Source organism: Pyrus communis, chromosome 13 (assembly GCF_963583255.1).
Source record: "Pyrus communis chromosome 13, drPyrComm1.1, whole genome shotgun sequence".
NCBI classification, from domain to species: domain Eukaryota; kingdom Viridiplantae; phylum Streptophyta; class Magnoliopsida; order Rosales; family Rosaceae; genus Pyrus; species Pyrus communis.
This window is the reverse complement of record NC_084815.1, coordinates 4652159-4668202: the sequence shown is the minus strand read 5'-3', so window position 1 is coordinate 4668202 and position 16044 is coordinate 4652159. Positions and strand designations below refer to the sequence as shown.

At 37.0% G+C, this 16044-nt stretch overlaps 3 protein-coding genes across 3 annotated transcripts; 1 reads left to right on the top strand and 2 right to left on the bottom strand.

Annotated features, from left to right (window-relative positions):
- Positions 1 to 918: 918 nt before the first annotated feature.
- On the bottom strand, positions 919 to 2321 carry LOC137713234 (uncharacterized). Its single transcript, XM_068452519.1, has one exon. It carries the CDS (start codon positions 2146 to 2148, stop codon positions 1147 to 1149), a length of 1002 nt encoding a protein of 333 aa, XP_068308620.1. The 5' UTR covers positions 2149 to 2321; the 3' UTR covers positions 919 to 1146.
- Positions 2322 to 3903: 1582 nt separating this feature from the next.
- On the bottom strand, positions 3904 to 8229 carry LOC137713533 (enoyl-[acyl-carrier-protein] reductase [NADH] 1, chloroplastic-like). The gene is made up of 13 exons (XM_068452844.1): positions 8082 to 8229; positions 7144 to 7455; positions 6538 to 6647; positions 6386 to 6441; positions 6198 to 6282; positions 6063 to 6110; positions 5433 to 5507; positions 5238 to 5349; positions 5034 to 5085; positions 4901 to 4952; positions 4734 to 4791; positions 4366 to 4464; positions 3904 to 4251 (listed from the first exon to the last, which is right to left on the bottom strand). Exons 2-13 carry the CDS (start codon positions 7418 to 7420, stop codon positions 4097 to 4099), a joined length of 1179 nt encoding a protein of 392 aa, XP_068308945.1. The 5' UTR covers positions 7421 to 7455; positions 8082 to 8229; the 3' UTR covers positions 3904 to 4096.
- Positions 8230 to 11210: 2981 nt separating this feature from the next.
- Positions 11211 to 14679, top strand: LOC137713059 (zinc finger CCCH domain-containing protein 52-like). The gene is made up of 3 exons (XM_068452299.1): positions 11211 to 11523; positions 12162 to 12222; positions 13559 to 14679. Exons 1-3 carry the CDS (start codon positions 11448 to 11450, stop codon positions 14310 to 14312), a joined length of 891 nt encoding a protein of 296 aa, XP_068308400.1. The 5' UTR covers positions 11211 to 11447; the 3' UTR covers positions 14313 to 14679.
- The last annotated feature ends 1365 nt before the right edge of the window (positions 14680 to 16044 follow it).

The window sequence follows — 16044 nt, the reverse complement described above, 5'->3', positions numbered from 1 at the left end:
TTTTGGAGACAAAGTAAGCCCTAATTTAACAAAAATTTAACTAGAGCTTAACGGATATGACATTTTCAATAGGTTGGATACTTGTTTGGAATGTTAAAAAAGTAATGGTTCGGAGTTTTAGGTTCTTAATCCAAATTATATGATTAGATTTGTTTAATTTCTTAAATCTTATTTAAAAATCATCTCTACAAAAAATTATTGGATTCAGAATCCTTTATGCTTTCAAAAGTATGAAACAAATCCACATTATAATTCATGATGAATCATCTATTTAGTTACATTTCAACGATCTTCAAATAAAGATTAAAAATTGAATGATTCCGATTTTAGAATTTATACTGTAAAAACATGTTATGCACAAGAGGTGAAATATGTCTTTTCCATCAATAGGGATGCAAGTAATATATTTAGTTTTTTCTTTTAAATGTGAAAATAACGTCTTGCATAATTGTATTATGACATTTTCCGTCCCTTTTGTGCTTGGTAAGGAGGCTTTGTTCATACGACTATGTTCTTTTTATTACAAGTGATAATTTACATCAATCTACACTAAGAGAAATATAAAGTATGTGAACCTGGAATACAGTATATTGAAGAGGAAGCAATCAAATCTATGCACCCTGGTTTCGATCATCAGCGATCCTTCTCTTTCCTAACAACTAATTTAACTCATGAACGCTACATCATTTGTTAAAAAAGAAAAAGAAAAAAGATAATTCATTACTTACCGTACAGCTAGAATTATGAAGCCCAAGTTGTCATATTGAGTATACCCGCATAAGTTGAATGAGCTCAAAACACATGGAAAATGGAACTGTACGTTTTTAGCACTTACACAACTTTTGTACGACAGTTAAGATAATTATATAGAATTTGTGACATGACAGATATGTTAAAACTAGAAGCACGATTGCATGATTAACCAAAATATCACTGTTTTAATCGAAAAATTCATCGGTATCCGTACCCCCGACCTTATTATTAAGCAATTTACAAAAACAAAATATCTAACAATATCGATCAAAAATCAAAATTACCAAAATCAATAAACAATCCATTGATTCTATTCGGTCCATAGCTCACTACCAGACTAGCACGATTTCGAATTTTCCACAAATTCAGGCGCCGGCACGGCGGAGCCACCCATCAGTGACCGATTGCCTTCTTCAGTTCCTCCGCCACATCGCCCTCCGGCGACTTCTTATTCCCGTTCGACCGCCAATCCACTTTCCCGCTCGAATTTCTACTTCCCCCATTTGTCTCAGCAATCGACTTCGCGGTGTCGGCGATTTCGTGGCGCAGATCCTCCACGGCTTTCCTCAGTAACCCGTTCTCCGTCCGCAAAGCCTCCAGCTGATGCTTCACCCTAAAACAAGCCTCCGCCACCTCACCATTTCCCGGAAATGTAACCCCCTTATCCTCCGCCGCTGCCTTTGTGGCTTTGCCATTCGATTCCCAGCCGTCCACGTGTTCGATCCCAATCTTGTTCATCACCAAGAATGGGATTTTCTGAAAAGCAATCCCCGCCGTCGGATTCGCCCCAGATCTCTTCACCTCCGCGGGAACCCGAACCCCCCACCTCAAACTCACCACGGCCCGGTTCCTCACCGGCATCGACGTCCTCGCCGCCACCTCCATCCCGGAGAACACACCCGTGAGAACTCCATCCGCCGGATTCTCCGATGGCAAAACCGTGATTTTCTTTCCCGAAAACTCCGCCTCCACCACTGGCGTCTCCACCACAGCGGCGTCGTTTTGAGAACCGACGATCTTCTCGAAGACCGATGACTGCGACTTCTTGATCGAGAAGTCGCCGAACTGTGGCTTGAAATGGAGCATGAAGCTAGGGTTTCTCCCGCGGCCGAGGAGATTGAACTCGGCGCTCATCAGCATGGAGCTAGAAATCGGCGATCCGAAGGATCCCGTCCCGGTCTTAACGACGAGGGAGAAAGGGTTCCACGCGTCGTTGGGACGATACGCGATCTTGACGGACGGCCCGGATTCGAAGAAGGTGCCGAGGTTGAGAGTGAGCTCCTTGGACTCGCCCGCGACGATGCCGGACTGGAAGGGGAGGCCCAGGATGCTGAGTGGGACCTTGGCCCGCATCAATGGCTTCTGGTCCTCACGGAATTTGACCGACGCTTTCATTGTTTTGTTGTTGCAGAAAACCCTAATTCGGAATTTTGGAGGAAAAGGGGGTAAAATTTATAACCGATTTGATGTTGGGTTGTCACACTGAATTTGGCAGTGAATTGAGTTTTTGGCTTGATTTGGAGATTCATGTGGGAGTTGTCATCTGGGCGGGTCCGTCAGGATTTAGCCCTCGAGTTGGGGTAATTTACGAAAATGGGGGTTTCTGTTTTTTGTTGTCTGAGATGGTGTTTACAAATGGTAGGGGTATATGAACGAGAATCTTTGAATTGTGTTTGGTTATCGTACATTAAACATTCAGTTTTCATCAGGTACTGTTTATGTTTAATTTTAAATACAAGTATTTAAAATGATTTTTGGTCACATGATGTACGATGAACGGACACGATTTGAAAATCCTCACAAAGAAGATTCGGATATAGTGCATTTTGGTCGAGGAGGGGATCAGTTTGGTGACACGTGGCACGAAGTTTAAATTTTTAAATTTTTTTGGAAGTAGTGAAATTTAAATTTTGAAATTTTAAATATTTTGAAAATAATTGAGTTGAGTTGGTGGTAATAATGTTTAGGCGCGGATTTGGTTGCTGAATGCTCATTGCTAGAGTGCTCCAAATGGCGAGCATTTTTCTCATCTTCGACAAAGAAGGTGATGTTCACTTTTCTATCGATTGTGGTTAGATTAAGATTAAATTTCAAAATTTATGTCTTCAATCAATTAAATCAAAATAATTTAATGGAAAAATAGCACTCTTTAGCAAAAACTAATTGCAAAACAAGAAGGAAAAATTCACAAGTGACTGGATTTGGATTGGGAAAGGACCGAGAAATTGAAATCATGTATTCTCATCTCAACCCAATTAGGTCCCGTTAATGATAGAGCGGAAATATAAAGAAAAACAATAGATAAATAAGAGATAGAAGAGTAGGAAGATGGGAGAGACGTAGAAAGAAATGTATAGAAAAACACAAAACGAAAAATCATAAACTATGTGCCTTGGCAGAGGTCATCGTGGCGTGCTTTTGGACATCACAACCCACTAGATGACACTTGATGACATATGTCAAGGCACATAACAAGGAAGGAATCACAACTAGAGGTTTTGTTAACTGTATTCTCAAACAGTTGGAGAAACGAAGTAGAAGTGGAAGCAGCTCAGTCTCTTGGAAGGGCAGTCTCAATTGTTTTCCCGAAACCTGCCCGATGCTGCACTAGGTAATAACCGCTACCCATTTTTTTCTGTTTCATACATTCCTTCTGTTTCGAATTCTTTGAATGGTTATAGGGTTTCTTACTTGGTTATTACATGGTTTTGTCTTTGTTATTTCAGCGCCAAGGAATGCTCCTTCTGCCGAAAAAAATTGCTTCCGGGGAGGCTACTTACAGACACTTGGTCTTCCGATTTGATTTCAAGGACTATAGCTGATTTGATGACGGATTTTCCTCTAATAAATGATGCATTTGTGAAATTCTCAGTTCATGAAAGAGATTGTTGGGGACGGCGAGCAGCTGATGCCGCGCAGGACCTATAAAGTAAACAAATCAAGCAATCGTCAAGGCGATTTGCTATGCGAAGATTCTCAAACAGCACCATCCACAACATCAATTAGGAAGTTCTCGAGGAACAGAGGGTTGGTTATGCAGGAGCAGCCAGTTGGGGAAGGCATGTCTGAGCCTGATACTAATCAATCGATTGCGGAAGACTCACCCGTGCGCAATTGCAGTCAAGAAAACGCTGATGCCATTCAAAAAGGGAAGCGTAAAATCATCGCACCTTTCATTTTGGTTGTGAATAACAATTACACCAATAACAAATGTCATTTTGGATTCAGCATGCATAACAATGTCGACAGCAAAAATGGATTCCAACTAAAAAGACCCTACTACCCTCAATTCTTGATGGAAAACACCCATGTTATTTTTGACCTCTAGCACTAGCACAGAGAGTTACTTTGCGGCTTTTGGAATATCAAGGTTTTCAAAAACTGGGCTGTCAACTCCGACTCCCATCGCATTCAGACCATTGTCCACATATAGAACAGTTCCGGTGATAGCTGATGCCAACGGTGATGCCAGGAAGGCAGCAGCGTTCCCCACCTCCTCTGCGTCCATGAAAGTTTGAAGTTCAATTAAGTTTGCAAGGTAAAATCGTGTATAATGAAGAATGGAAAATATGATTTTCATGCTTGTATTTGGTTGTGTACTTAATCACTCACCAGCGGATAGTTCTTTCTGCAAGGGTGCATTTTCCGACGAGTAATCAATCATCATATCAATGAATCCAATTGCCTTTGCCGCACGACTTCTTAATGGTCCTGCATTAGCAAGAGAAGAAAATGTGAGGACACAGAAGCATGCAGCAAGGGTTTAACAAAAATGTGAGGTCTAGATAAGCTTGAAGCCCCGATAACAAAAATGTGCCACTATCGCTTATCAACACCTTATGTTGAATGTAGCTAATTAGCTTATCATTAAAAGCATGCATGAAACATCGATATTTTGGTTTCAGAACATAAACACCGTTTGACGTCAAGGTGGTCAAGAGTGGAAGATAGATTCTGTCAACAGAAAATAATTGTAGTACCTGCAGATATTGTGTTAACTCTAATGTTGTGCTTTCTTCCAGCTTCAAAGGCCAGCACCTGAATTCAAGCGTAGAAATGGGATATATAAGTTTGATTACAAAAAATTAGGAAAAATCTAGACAATGGTCAATCTAAAAGATAATACAGCAGCAGATAAAAGACTCACACGTGTGTCACTCTCTAAAGCAGCCTTAGCTGAACTCATCCCTCCACCATATCTGCAAGTAAAATAGCTTAAAAAAAAAGTTTACTCTGAGAATAACTATTGACGAATAGTATCAATGCAAGAAGACACGTACCCGGGAATGATCCTTTCTGAAGCAATGTATGTTAGAGAGAGTGAAGCACCACCTGCCACGATAACATTTACCTTTAGATTCAAGGCTGTCTAAAAACACTCGCTAGAACATCACGGGATTTTTGAAAATTGAAGAGCGGAGGAGAGGAGGAGGAGGAGGAGGAGGAGGAGGAGGAGAAAGAAAGTACTAAAGTTAGAGTAGTGCCTGGGTTCATTATTGGAGCAAAATGCTTGAGTAAAGAAACATATGAGTAACTCGATGCAGAGATAGCTGCAAGATATCCATATCTTGACGTCTCCAAAAGAGGTTTGGTAACCTGTGAATGATACATTTACTTCCTAAGTAACACGAAGATCTTAAACAATGTAGCAAAACCTAAAAAAAGGAAGAAATATTCACCTCTGGCCCATTGGCAAGAGAGTGGACGAGGATATCAATGCTGCCAAAATCCTGCTTCACAGATTCCACAACCTCCTACGAAACATATTTACAGAATCAGACAATATAGCCGAGCCGGGCCAAATTCTTAACCCAACATCTGGAAACAAAACCTATAATAAAGAAGAATTTGAGCTCGACCATATTCAATTATAACCTATATGTTTGCAAATAAGCTTGAGACATTTCAAGCATGTAATTCATCTGGAAACATTTAGTTTAACCATCATACCTCTAACAAATTCTATTTTTCATCTTGAAGATCGCATCTAATGAGCAACAAATGGCACATTACTAGGGGTATGGAGGTTTCTGTCTCCTTATGAGAATACCTTTCACTATTTTGTTGTCGGGTCTAAGTTATGGGAAATTATACTAGATAGGCCAAACCTTTTATGTTTTTGGAGGGAAAGGGAGGAGTCAAGGCCCTGATAGGTCCCCCCCCCCCCCCCCCCCCCCCCTCCTCCTCCTCTTCCTTTTGTGGCTCTGTGTGTCACTTAAAGGCCGAAAGATTATTCATTATCTGCTAACCGGTAAAATAATAATTTAATAACTTCAATTGAACTGTAATCTGGTGAACAAAAATGGTACCTTAACAGTCCAATTTGAGGACCCCAAGTAGCGTTTGTTGGTTTTTATCTGCAGAAAACACACTACGAGCATCACTACAAATATAATTTGGCTCAAATTTTACATTCCAGAAACTAAAAATCAGGAGATTCATACATCTTCAGGAACATCCTCGGGACTGTCAAAAACTGCATCTAATGGGTAAACCTTGGTAATTTCCATCAAAGAGCCATCTGGCAGTCTGAAAGGGGATAAAGAAACAAAAGGAAAGCCTGAATTAGACACAGATAGATAAACATCAATAGATTTGCATGAAATGCAGGAAACGAAAGATCTGCACTTACTTGCGTGTCTCGTCAAACTTTCCACGCCTTAAACTGGACTCAAAAATGTTCAGTGCCTATGCCAAGGAAAACTTCATTAAAAAACTATACATTTTCGTCAACAGTTAAGGCTCCAATATCACTAGAGAATTCAGTTATATCTATTTACATACCGGCACCCATGTACCAACTAGAATTTCAGCCCCAGCAGCAGCAAGAGCTTTTGATATTGCCCATCCATATCCATGATCATCAGCCACACCAGCAATGAATGCTCTCTTTCCTGCAAATAGTTGTCTCAGTGTTAGATTCATCAGATTCAATGTTCTTCTTGTGTGAACAATTATCAACGAAACTAATCCATCTGAGAAAGCCAATACATCGATAGTTCCATTTCCAAATAATCTAAACAATGAAAGCAAACCCATGGTCTTGCTTTGCCTTCCAAAAGTGTCTTCCTAGACGAAGTCACATTCCTTTTGATATCCTCTTGATTTAGAGCTAGAATGGAATTATAAATTGTAAACCATACACTGCATTCATCAGTGACAAGTGACAACCCAGTAAACTAAAATAATATATCATTGACGATAATGACAAAGACCTTCACGAAAAACTTCATTAGAAATATCTGATCCGTAATAACTATTGTTGTTGCTCGACTTTAATTGTGCGTCATTAACATGCAAGTTCGTTACAACAAAGAAAAACACAGAACCTCATATACACGTTACAAAATTGAGTACTTAAGCACAATTTCTAGAAGAAAGATGTTTGACCTCTCAAATCAATAGGCAATCCTGGTAGTGGAGTGTTCTCAGCTACTCCTGACATTGCTCTTGTGACAACCTTCACGGATTTCGCAGGCCCTGATTTCAAGCTCTGGGAGAATGGCTGTGTTGCTGAGATGTGCGAAGAACTCTTAAGCCTTCGCCAAACTCCCACCTCGCTGTTTGTACCGAACTTTGCTGTGCATGACATATAAGTTCTTTGAGAGGACGATATGCAACGCTTAACCGCTGCCATGTGTGATCCGGGAGCTGCAGTCGTGGCCATTTTAGATACAAATCACAAGAAACCGAATCACAGTTCTGCAAGATCAGGAAGAATACTAAGTTCAAACCTCTCACATCTTATCAGCAATCATTAGAGACATTCCGATACCGATTTTAACTACTAACACAGGCAGTAAATTAAACTTTTTTTTTTTCTTCATAAAAGTAAAAACAAATCAAGAAACTGTAAACTGTGTCGTCTGATGCAATTAAAAACAATAATTTATGTGATCAAATCTTAACAGGATGAACAACTAATTTGGCACATCATTTTTCCACACTGGAAAACCACTTTATCACAAATTATTGGGTAAATATTTTGGATTAAGTGGTGTTAATAATTGAGATTAGACTTAGGTACTTGAATCTAACGGAAGACGTGACACAGTACTGAGTGCAATAACATTCTAGGATTCATATAAAGGCTTTGTTGTTGTTGTTAATAATTAAGATTATAATAACAACATCACATAAAGATTAGTTCTTTTCACTTCACTGAATCACTAGCACAATCTAAACACACACAAAACATCAAATCAACCCAGATTGAAAACATTCCTAAAATACTAACAACATGATCAAATCCTACGTCTGAACCGATCAGGAATCGGTGGAGATGCGTCGACATTGAACCCATTTCATAGAAAGATCCGAAGACTCACCTGCGACTTGCGCTGTGGTGTGCTGGGGGAGAGAAGAACAAGGTTTCGTTGGAGTGTTTATATGAAATGTGAGTGTCTGTCTTCTTTTGTGTGGGGATTTTCGATGAAATCGAGGTTTTTGGTTTGTTGGATGGTTGGAGTTGGTGACTGTTCTCGTAAATGCCGATTGAGGGGGAGGAGAGACCGTTGAGCTGTGTTGTATTTGGCGCCCTTGTGAAATGACATTTTTGCCCTCGTTCTTATTGGGCCTTTTGGATTGGGCTTGTGTATTAGAGAAATTTTATGCATCTTATGTGTGACAAATTCGAATACGACAAGTTGCACGATTTGAAATTCATACAAATATAGAATCCAATTTACATGGTTAACACTATTTAACAAGGTTTTATTAGTAAAAGAATAACCTTTTCTCATTTTCTTGTTTTTCAAATTTTGAATAAGCAATGCTAAGAAAGGAAGACTCGCACATAAATTATCTAACCACCTGCATTAAAAGCCTCTTGCACTTCTAATGGCAATTTTAGTTTGCCTTTTACTTCATAAAAACATCTTGATGGTGCGCCACAAGTAGTATAATAGTATATCTCTATACTTGTAAGTTGAATGTTTAAAACTTGACTCACATGAATGAAGGGTTCGATACCTTAACTTTTATGGCTAATCAAGTTTGTGTTGCTTAACATTAATCTCCTCTAAAGTAAAATACTTATAGTTTTTTTTTTTTGACTTATTATTATCTATACTAAGAGAGAGGGGTCAGGCGTAGCCTCACTATCGGTTAGCAATAATGTGGTTCAAATTTGCCTTTGGTAAGAATTGAACTTAAGATCTCTCACTTACAAGTGAAGACGAATACCACTAAATACTAGTACTAAGTGACTAAAATACTTACAGTTAAAAAAAGAACATTTATTTATGGAGATTATTTACCTCCCACACACCTTTGTTAATTTTTTGCTATTTATCTTTGTAAATTTCGATTTGATCAACCGAAAATTAAGAAAAGCATGTGAAAATTCAAAATTGGTGACACTTCCCTTATTTATTTACTAGCATATGCCCCACACGTTGTATGCGAAAATAATTTTTGTTTTTATTTTAAAATGGGAAGGAGAAAGGGAGAAAAAAGGAATATGATTATAGAGAAGTTTTTTTTTTTTATATTTTATTTTTCAAAAATTAGAGGATGTTAGGATCATCCTTGGGTTAGGCTTTAAAAAAAAGGTAAATTTTAGTTTGTGTGAATTTACTTTATTACTCATGATTTTGTTTTATGAAAGAAGACAAAATTGTCCGTTTACACTCTTTTGATTAACAAAAAGGATTTTATTAATGTAGTTTTAGATATTAGTCTTTTGGCACATACTTTTTTCATATCGATTGCAACGTCAGGGGTGATGAAGGGCGCCAATTGATTTTCTCATATAATTTCTATGCGGTATGATTGGTTATTATTTAATTATTTAATTTTACAGCTTTATTCTTGTTATATTTTTTTAAAGGACAATTACAGATAGAGTTAAATTATTAGCAATGTTTCATAGATATACACACACAAAGTATGTGAATTATTTTACTTTGGTTGTTAAAATTGAAGGAGAGAGGAAGAGAGAGAGAAAGAGAGAATTGAGGAGAGAGGGAGAGAGGGTTTTTTTTTCTTTTCCTTAAATTAGAGATGATAAACTTACATGTAGGTGAGGTTTAAAACAAAAAAAAAAAAAAACAAAATTTTGTTTTGTGAAGTTACATTACTTTTCTTAATTTTTTCGCTGTGATAAAAAATAAAAATGTATTTTTTATCATCTTTTGGTTGAAAAATAAGGTTTCATTAATGTAGTTTTAGACAGTGAAGACTTGCCTATGAACAAATAACTCATGGATGGATGCATTGGGCCTTTCATGCTGATGGCAATTTAGAAGGTGGGCTTTTTCTACTATTAGGCCGTGTGGCTACGGATACTTTGGGCCTTTAACTGTAATATTTGCAGCCCAATCATGCTTCCTAAGCCCAAGTAACTTCTGTTACTACATTAACTTTTACTATTTTACTTAAGCAATTCTCACACTATTTTTTACATTTTAATTGAATAATTAAAAACATAAATAAACAAAGTACACATGAGAAAAAAATAAAATGTGAGAGAATAAAAATAATCCATGGAAAAACCAAAGTAAAATAGTCAGTAACATAAATGAATGGAGAATATTAGAAAATTCACGATTTAGAAAAAATAGTCAACCAAATATTATTTTGTGAATACCTTAATAAAAATTATATTTTTATATAATAAAAACAAAAAACAGGTAAGAAATTAGATTGGAGCCTACGTCAGCAACCCAGCACAGACAAGCGGAGCCCAACCCCCCAAAATTTAACCGCCTTGAATCCCTAATTTTAAAAATCTTCAATTATTTCCACACACACACACACAAAAAAAAAAAAAAAAAACCAACCATACCAATTAGTACATGTGATTTATTATGTTTTTTTTTAACAAACGATATTATCTATACTAAAGGAAAGGAGGTGGACTTATCCTCACAATGGGCTAGCAATAATATGGTTCAAATTCGCATTTGTCGAGAATCGAACATAAGACATCTTACTTTCAAATGAACAAGAATATCATTAAATCGTAGTACTAAGTGGATATAATTTATTAATTAATTACAAGCATTTCGAAAATAAAAATTTATAATAGGAGAAATGTAAAATAGTCACAAATGCTTTTTCTTGACAACCTTCAAACTATTTTCGTCGCTGAAGAGATTATCATTTCTTTAGAGGTTGATCTAGATAACTATTTCATCACTAAAATTTTATTCTATTTGGAAGAAAAACGTGAATGAAAAAATAGAGTTACCGAGTTATAAGACTTAAAAAAACAGTAAAATTATTTTTTGTTTAATTTAGTATATCGCCCAAAACTTTTAGTTTGGCCATTTTACTTAATTTTGTTGAATTAATTTAGTCATATCACCTTCTTTTAACGACAATTAGAATTATTTTATGGTAATTTAGATTATCAAATAACAGTATTTATTAGTGTAATTTCCTGACTTTTTTAAATAAAAAATAAATAGTTGATAATATAATAAATAATATCCGAAAGCTCTGGACTTTCCCACTCTCGTTTTCGAAGCCGCTTTCTTTTATCCTTCCAGCAGCTGCTGCTCTTCCTCTTCCAGAACCCTTCTTCTAGGGTTAGGGTTTGGGCTAGGGTTTGCCTCTCTGTGTCCCCCTTCATCACTAATCCTTTCCCTAGGGATCTCTGTACCACCAAATTAGGGATTCTTTCATCGTTTTCCGTTGTCGTTTTGTAGTGGTTTGGATTCGTTTTGGATCTCGATCTGGGTTCTGGAATAATGGATACTCGTAAAAGAGGGCGGCATGAAGGTGGCGGTCTTCACTCTAATGGCGGCTTCAAGAAGAACAAGCAAGGTTCGCTATTTGCTTTCTCTCACTCTGTTTCTTTTGAATTTGGTGAATCTACTGTTTTTTTGCTACTTTTTTCTGTTTTTTTTTGGCTGTAGTTTTTCTACTTTTTTTTTTTTTCTGTTTGGTTGCTGAGAAAGTTTCTGAACTTGAAATTCCCTTTGCTGTATAAAGATTCCTGATTTACTAGAGTGTTATTTCTTTTTGCAACTTGGGTTTATCAGTATGTATTCAGATTTAGAGTGTGTGGTATGTTCTGCTGATGTGATATTGTGAAATTGTTTCTGGTTTTTGCTTAAATTTTTGTAATTTCTGAATTTTCATGTTTTTGTTAGTTTGTGTTCTTATACAATCTCCCAAGTTTGTGTCCTTCAAATGAAGTTGCTTTGGATGTGCACAAGGTCGTTTACGTAAGTTAAACGTGCTTAATACAAAATAATAATCGTCTAGAATTTGATGGTTAATGTAGTTACATAAACATCATGTTGTACTTGGATTATTTGGACTAGGATTATACAGGTAAAACTAATTTTGCTAATATTTGTATCGCTTTGGTTCAAATGAGTTTGAGATGCTCTACAACAATTGGATTAAAGATCAGGAGAAAATGTAACTGAGATAAAGTAATTAATGTTTTGTAACAGAATTGGAGTCCTTTTCAACCGGTGTAGGAAGCAAATCGAAGCCATGCACCAAATTTTTCAGGTTCAAATCTTTCTCATCTAAGTAAATATCATGAAATTTATCTTATCCGTTTTGAGGTAGTTATAAGCTTTTACAAAATGAAATCTTATAATTGCACTAATGAAATGGGAGTTCATAGTTGTTATACAGGTACATACTTCGCTTTGGTCTAATGAAGTTGACAAATTCCATGTAACAGAAAACTGATTTATTTATGAACTACATGGATAACCATTCACTTAGACCACATTCCGCACTTATGAAAATATAGTGAGATTGAGCATTGCATGTAAATGATTTGTATTGTATCTTGTAGCTCAATTAATGTTCCCAGTTTTTCCCAAACATTTGGTAAGATATAAACTAATGATACATTTTCTGGATTTTAGTAAATTTTCTAAGTTGTTGTACCATACAAATCAAATATCATAACTTGTACCAACCCTTTTCTGCTAAATTGAGAGTTAATTTCCCATACCTTTTGTTTAAGCTCTTGACGGCAACATTGGTTAGATATGACAATGTATTCTCTTCCTATCTCATAGAAAACTTAGCTCATAAATAACATATTTCAGTCACAATGATATGAGGCACTTGTCCGAGGAAAAAAAATTTCTTTCGATATTAGCTCCAAATCATACTTTCTACGGAGAGGCTTTTCTTTCTTTTATCTTGATCTTTGTGCCTTTACAATGGGAATGGTGGGACGTTTGATCAGGGCTATTTACGGTCTTGCAGAGTCTTGGGTCTTTTAGTAACTGTCTTTTTTTTTTTTCCTCAGTTATAGGTACTGAGTTTGAATTATATGATTCTTGCAAGTAGTTTATATTGCCTTGCTATTATTCTGAAACTATTTGTAATCGTAGCCGTAAATTTTATTAATCAGATAATACTCAAGAATCTAGGAACCAGATTTTGTAAATCAAAATCATCTTATGTGTGCCTGCAATTCGCGAGTTTCAACAAATAATTCACCTTAGAATCAATATGTATATATATGTTCCTGAAGTTGTCTTGTATGAATCTAGATTGAATTTTATTCTCAACTCGACTCCATGTAGTTGGTATCAGGTTTCTGGAGTTGTGATTTTTTGTGCAAATGGAGGGTGTATTTGAGATTTTTGTGGTCCACTATTTTCAGTCATCTAAAACTTTGTGTGAATTCATATTTACCTGTACAGTGATACTGTGTCAGTCCTTGACAATTCTAGGAAGAACTTTTATACCGTGAAATCTTATTTCTTATCTTCAATTTGAGTGACCACTGTTGGCCTGAGCATTCATGTGTGTTTGTAGAGAATAGTAATTGAATTGTTTACAATCATCTGATTAGAGAACTCCATGATTCTCATTGCAGCACTGCTGGCTGTCCTTTTGGCGAGAGTTGCCACTTCCTGCACTATGTTCCTGGAGGTTACAATGCCGTGGCTCAGATGATGAATCTTGCGCCTGCCCCTCCGCCACCTAGGAACATTCCTGGCCCACCATCCCATTCCAATGGGTCCAATTCATCTGGAGTTAAATCGCGCATATGCAATAAATATAATTCTGCTGAAGGCTGCAAATTTGGTGACAAATGTCATTTTGCTCATGGTGAGTGGGAACTTGGCAAGCCTCTTGCTCAGTCCCACGATGATCCTCATGCCATGGGACCTGGTCCAGGCCGTATGGGTAATTGGATGGAGCCACACCCGGCACGCCCAGCATCTAGCTTTGGTGCCTCATCTACTGCAAAAATCAGTGTGGATGCATCACTTGCAGGAGCCATTATTGGGAAGGGAGGTGTACATTCGAAGCAGATTTGTCGCCAGACAGGAGCCAAGCTTTCAATCCGGGACCATGAGTCAAATCCCAATCTCAGGAACATTGAACTGGAGGGGACCTTTGAACAGATTCAGCAAGCTAGTGCCATGGTGAGTGAGCTAATTGCGACTGTTTCAATCTCTGGCCCTGGTAAGGCTCCGGGAGGAGGAGGCCCAGGAGCCCCAGCCCCTCCAGGAAGTAACTATAAGACGAAACTGTGTGATAATTTTACCAAAGGGACTTGCACCTTTGGAGAAAGATGTCACTTTGCACACGGGGCTGCTGAATTGCGGAAGTCTGGAGTGTGAGTGCTCTTTGAAATTCTTTTTGTTGCAGTCAGAATCTTGTACTAGTGGGAGAGCGGTTTTGATTTGTTGATGTGCGATGCTACCTAGAGGAATTAACAAGATTATGATATCATAGTTTTTGTGAGCATTTGGTGGCGCTTACTGCTAGTGTAGCTTTGTAGGCATAAGTTTTTACTTAATTGTGCTTGACATTTTGCTCATGTTAAAACTCGGTTAAAGGAACCTTTTTTGGGTCCAAAAATGTTGGTAATTTTGATGAGATTTGAAGAAGGTGATAGGATTTTAGTCGTGTTTCATTGGCTTGGAAAGTAAAAGAGAAGCTTTACTACAAAGCAAGCCACTAAGTGAATGAAAATGACTTGTATCATGGTGATTCGATTTTCATTTGATTTGTAGTTCGATTTTCATTTGATTTATACAATTTATTCGATTCCGAAAATGAGAGATTATAAGCTTGTAGCTCAGTAATCTTAGGTATGATCGTGGGGACGGGCAACAAGATCAAAAAGCCTACCAAAGACCACCAAAAGAACATAGGGAAATACTCATAAATAGAACAATTTCTTAATTTTGGGACATAAATAGGACATTTTGTATAGGCATATGGCGTGCACAACAATCGGACAGAAATAAGATTTTTCTTGCACCTTGAACGACCAAGTTGTCCTCTTATATAAATAGGTTATTCAGAAATTTGAACCATTATTTCTCATTTGTAGAGAGAAACAGAGAGGAGAGAGAAAAGATCTCTTCTCTCGCCCAATTCCAGTTCGAAAGAAATCTAACCCACCCATCTTCTTCATCCAAGATCTCTCTCTAACCCACACCCATCTTCTTCATCCAAGCTCTCTCTCTTTCTCTCTCTCTCTCTCTCTCTCTCTCTCTCTCTCTCTCTACATTTTGAATATGCACAAGAGCTCTCTCTTTAACCCACCCATCTTCGATTTTTACCTTTTCATTTGTAGGTTTTGTGAACTGAGTTTGCTTAATTTGACTTTTTGATTGATGGGTTTTTGGAGTTGAAGTGATTGGTTTGGTGTTTCTTGGAGGAGACCCAAATTCTTCAATTTTGTTTTTGTTTTTTTATTTTATCATTTCTTTGATTTATATGTGGGTTTTCATTTCTTTTGTCTTCTCCCTCCCTCTGCTCCCTCTTTTGATCCAAATTTACAAGCACTAAAATAGGGTTTGGCTTTTGTTGCAATTAAATGAAAAAAATGTATTAAATGTCAGTTGTCTTATGGAGAAGAGATAAATTTAAGGGAAAAGAGCAAAATCAGAGTGGAAAGAAGGAAGAGAGAAGGATATAGACGAAATTGTTTCACGTACTCATTCACTTTCTTCGTATTAAGCTCGCTCATACACTGTATATACACGACATGTAAACGAAATGCACATGTTATGCTCATAGATCTAACCCAAAAACCCATAGCTCACAACTCTCTCTTCGAAATTAGAAAAATAACGCAATCAGATAAATGATCCTAAACTTTATATGAAGAATCGAAGATTCATTCATTTGAATTTGGTATCAAATTTGATTGGATTCAAATATTTCAAGGATTTGAAATTGCCAATTTGAATGGGCACGAAAGAACCCAATTGAATCAAAGGAAATTGTTTCACGAACTCGTTTGCTTTTTTCATATTTGCAGGGCCTGCCTCTAAATCAAAGGAAAAAAAATAGTAAACTACATTAATGCGAAGAATATCAAAGATGTAAATACGCACC

Bases quoted from the DNA above. Each gene is read 5' to 3' on its own strand.
- LOC137713234 (XM_068452519.1), bottom strand. From the start codon at position 2,148: ATGAAAGCGTCGGTCAAATTCCGTGAGGACCAGAAGCCATTGATGCGG.
- LOC137713533 (XM_068452844.1), bottom strand. From the start codon at position 7,420: ATGGCCACGACTGCAGCTCCCGGATCACACATGGCAGCGGTTAAGCGT. The intron at 6,648-7,143 runs GTCAAACATCTT...AACTATTTGCAG, and splicing joins ATTGCCTATTGATTTGAGAG to GAAAGAGAGCATTCATTGCT. The intron at 5,350-5,432 runs GTGAATATTTCT...TATCATTCACAG, and splicing joins CTCTTGCCAATGGGCCAGAG to GTTACCAAACCTCTTTTGGA.
- LOC137713059 (XM_068452299.1), top strand. From the start codon at position 11,448: ATGGATACTCGTAAAAGAGGGCGGCATGAAGGTGGCGGTCTTCACTCT. The intron at 11,524-12,161 runs GTTCGCTATTTG...GTTTTGTAACAG, and splicing joins CTTCAAGAAGAACAAGCAAG to AATTGGAGTCCTTTTCAACC. The intron at 12,223-13,558 runs GTTCAAATCTTT...TTCTCATTGCAG, and splicing joins CCATGCACCAAATTTTTCAG to CACTGCTGGCTGTCCTTTTG.